Below are 1,719 nucleotides of genomic sequence, written 5' to 3'. Positions count from 1 at the left end.
GAAAGCGCAATTCCCCGAGTTCATTGAACCCCACAACTGCCTCGCCACGACAGTCAGCCACAAAGATATCTCCGTCAGTATTTGTAGTAAGGGAGAGAGCATCGCCGTTGTACTTGGATGACGAAAATAATGTCTTTTCCGCGGAGAAGAATCGCCTCCCTTGTTTGTCACTTTGAATTCTCTGCACTTCTGAATCTCCCGAAAACTTCGCAACTTTACTCTGCTGCATTCCTTTACTGCGCATGCTAGCTATAAGATCTCCATTTCTATCTAAGCAAAGACCTTGAATCATCCAATTATTTACAAATAAGAATAATTTTACTGCTGTATTATCAAACAAGTACACAGTGGATTCGTGGGAGAAGAATACATTTCCACTTGCACTGATTGTTAAAGCAGAACATTCATAAGATTCACTAAAGTTAAAAAAAGTTTTTGGACTTTCTAAAATATTTAACACTATTCCAGTTCTGTCCATTTTATAGACGTGGCGACATTTTCCACCAATCCATATTTTATCTTTGTCAATACACTGAATCCTATTTATTTTGTCATGGGGACTTTGAAATGTAGTCAAAACTAAGCTATTTTCGATTGTTGAATCCATAGCTTTGCATTTTGTGATATCTTCAAATGACAAGGAACCTAGTATTTTGGTAATATGATCATCTAAAAATCCCCCGGCTACAAATCTCGGTATGCAATTCCCTTGAAATAGGGCATCGTCTTTAAAATTGTCCTTCATTTTGTCATAATAAATAAAATCCTTAGCATTTTTTGAAAGCAATAGTTCTTCATTTTTCTTAATAGCATTCTGTAATTGTTGTTCTGCATTAGTAATTTTGCTGGCATGTTTAATATTTTCAGCTATTCTTTCTGTTTTTTGTTTCAGGACATCTGATCTTAATTTTTCGGCAGCTTGGTGAACAGACTCGATCATATTTTCCTCCCTCTGAGATATTTCACTCAGTATCTTATCGAATTCAATCTCTTCAGAGATTAGTGTATCTTTGAATGTTTGACATTTCTTTAAGATGAACTTTTTTTCTTCCATTTTTGAAGCTATTGCCTGTCTAAAAGACTCAACTAAAGTTTCTAAGTCTTTGAAGTTATGTTCGCTGTGTGATGTTGTTAAACATTTGGTACATACAGGCGCCTCACACTCAAAACAGAAAATCTCGCAAGTTTTTGCATGTGAACTGCAAATAGGTAATACAATTGATTCGTGTTTGCTCCTTATATCAACAACCTGGTGTTTATTTGTTTTGTCTTTTAGATGACTAAGGACACAGTTCTCGCATAAATCAGTGCAACAGAGAACACAATGGAAATCAACAGAGACAGAACAAAGTGGGCAAATGCTACTGTCTGACACCTGTGCCGTTGCCATTGTTCCTAAAATCGAAAAAAACAATTTCAGCAAAAAGGTGTCAATTTTGGCACATGTATTTCTTGAATGGCTGAAAGTAAATTGCAACATTCTCCTAACCTTGCACAAATATTGAATATTTTCCTTAATATGCTTACCTATATGGAATCTGCTCAACGGGATAAATCTAGCTTGCATTGCATTTTATTTGTTTTAAGAAATAAAAGCTTGAATAATTTAGAATTTGAGATTGTAGAAAAAAAAATAATCTCAAATCTCAAAATCCTGCAATGATCGTGTCAAAATATTATATTTTTTGTAATCGGGCAGGCGTAAGACGTGAAACTCAA

At 34.9% G+C, this 1,719-nt stretch overlaps 1 protein-coding gene across 1 annotated transcript; it reads right to left on the bottom strand.

Moving 5' to 3' along the window:
• Positions 1 to 34: 34 nt before the first annotated feature.
• Positions 35 to 1,390, bottom strand: LOC134234849 (E3 ubiquitin-protein ligase TRIM33-like; the record flags this gene model as incomplete). Its single annotated transcript, XM_062716893.1, has 1 exon — positions 35 to 1,390. A coding segment is annotated over exon 1 (1,356 nt), but the record flags the coding sequence as incomplete, so codon positions are not given.
• Positions 1,391 to 1,719: the final 329 nt, after the last annotated feature.

Source organism: Saccostrea cucullata, unplaced genomic scaffold (genome assembly GCF_032062105.1).
Source record: "Saccostrea cucullata isolate Sc308-1 unplaced genomic scaffold, CSIRO_AGI_Scuc_v1 ctg5529, whole genome shotgun sequence".
Classification (NCBI taxonomy): Eukaryota; Metazoa; Mollusca; class Bivalvia; order Ostreida; family Ostreidae; genus Saccostrea; species Saccostrea cuccullata.
The sequence above is the reverse complement of the archived record's forward strand: the minus strand, read 5'-3'. Positions and strand labels throughout refer to the sequence as shown.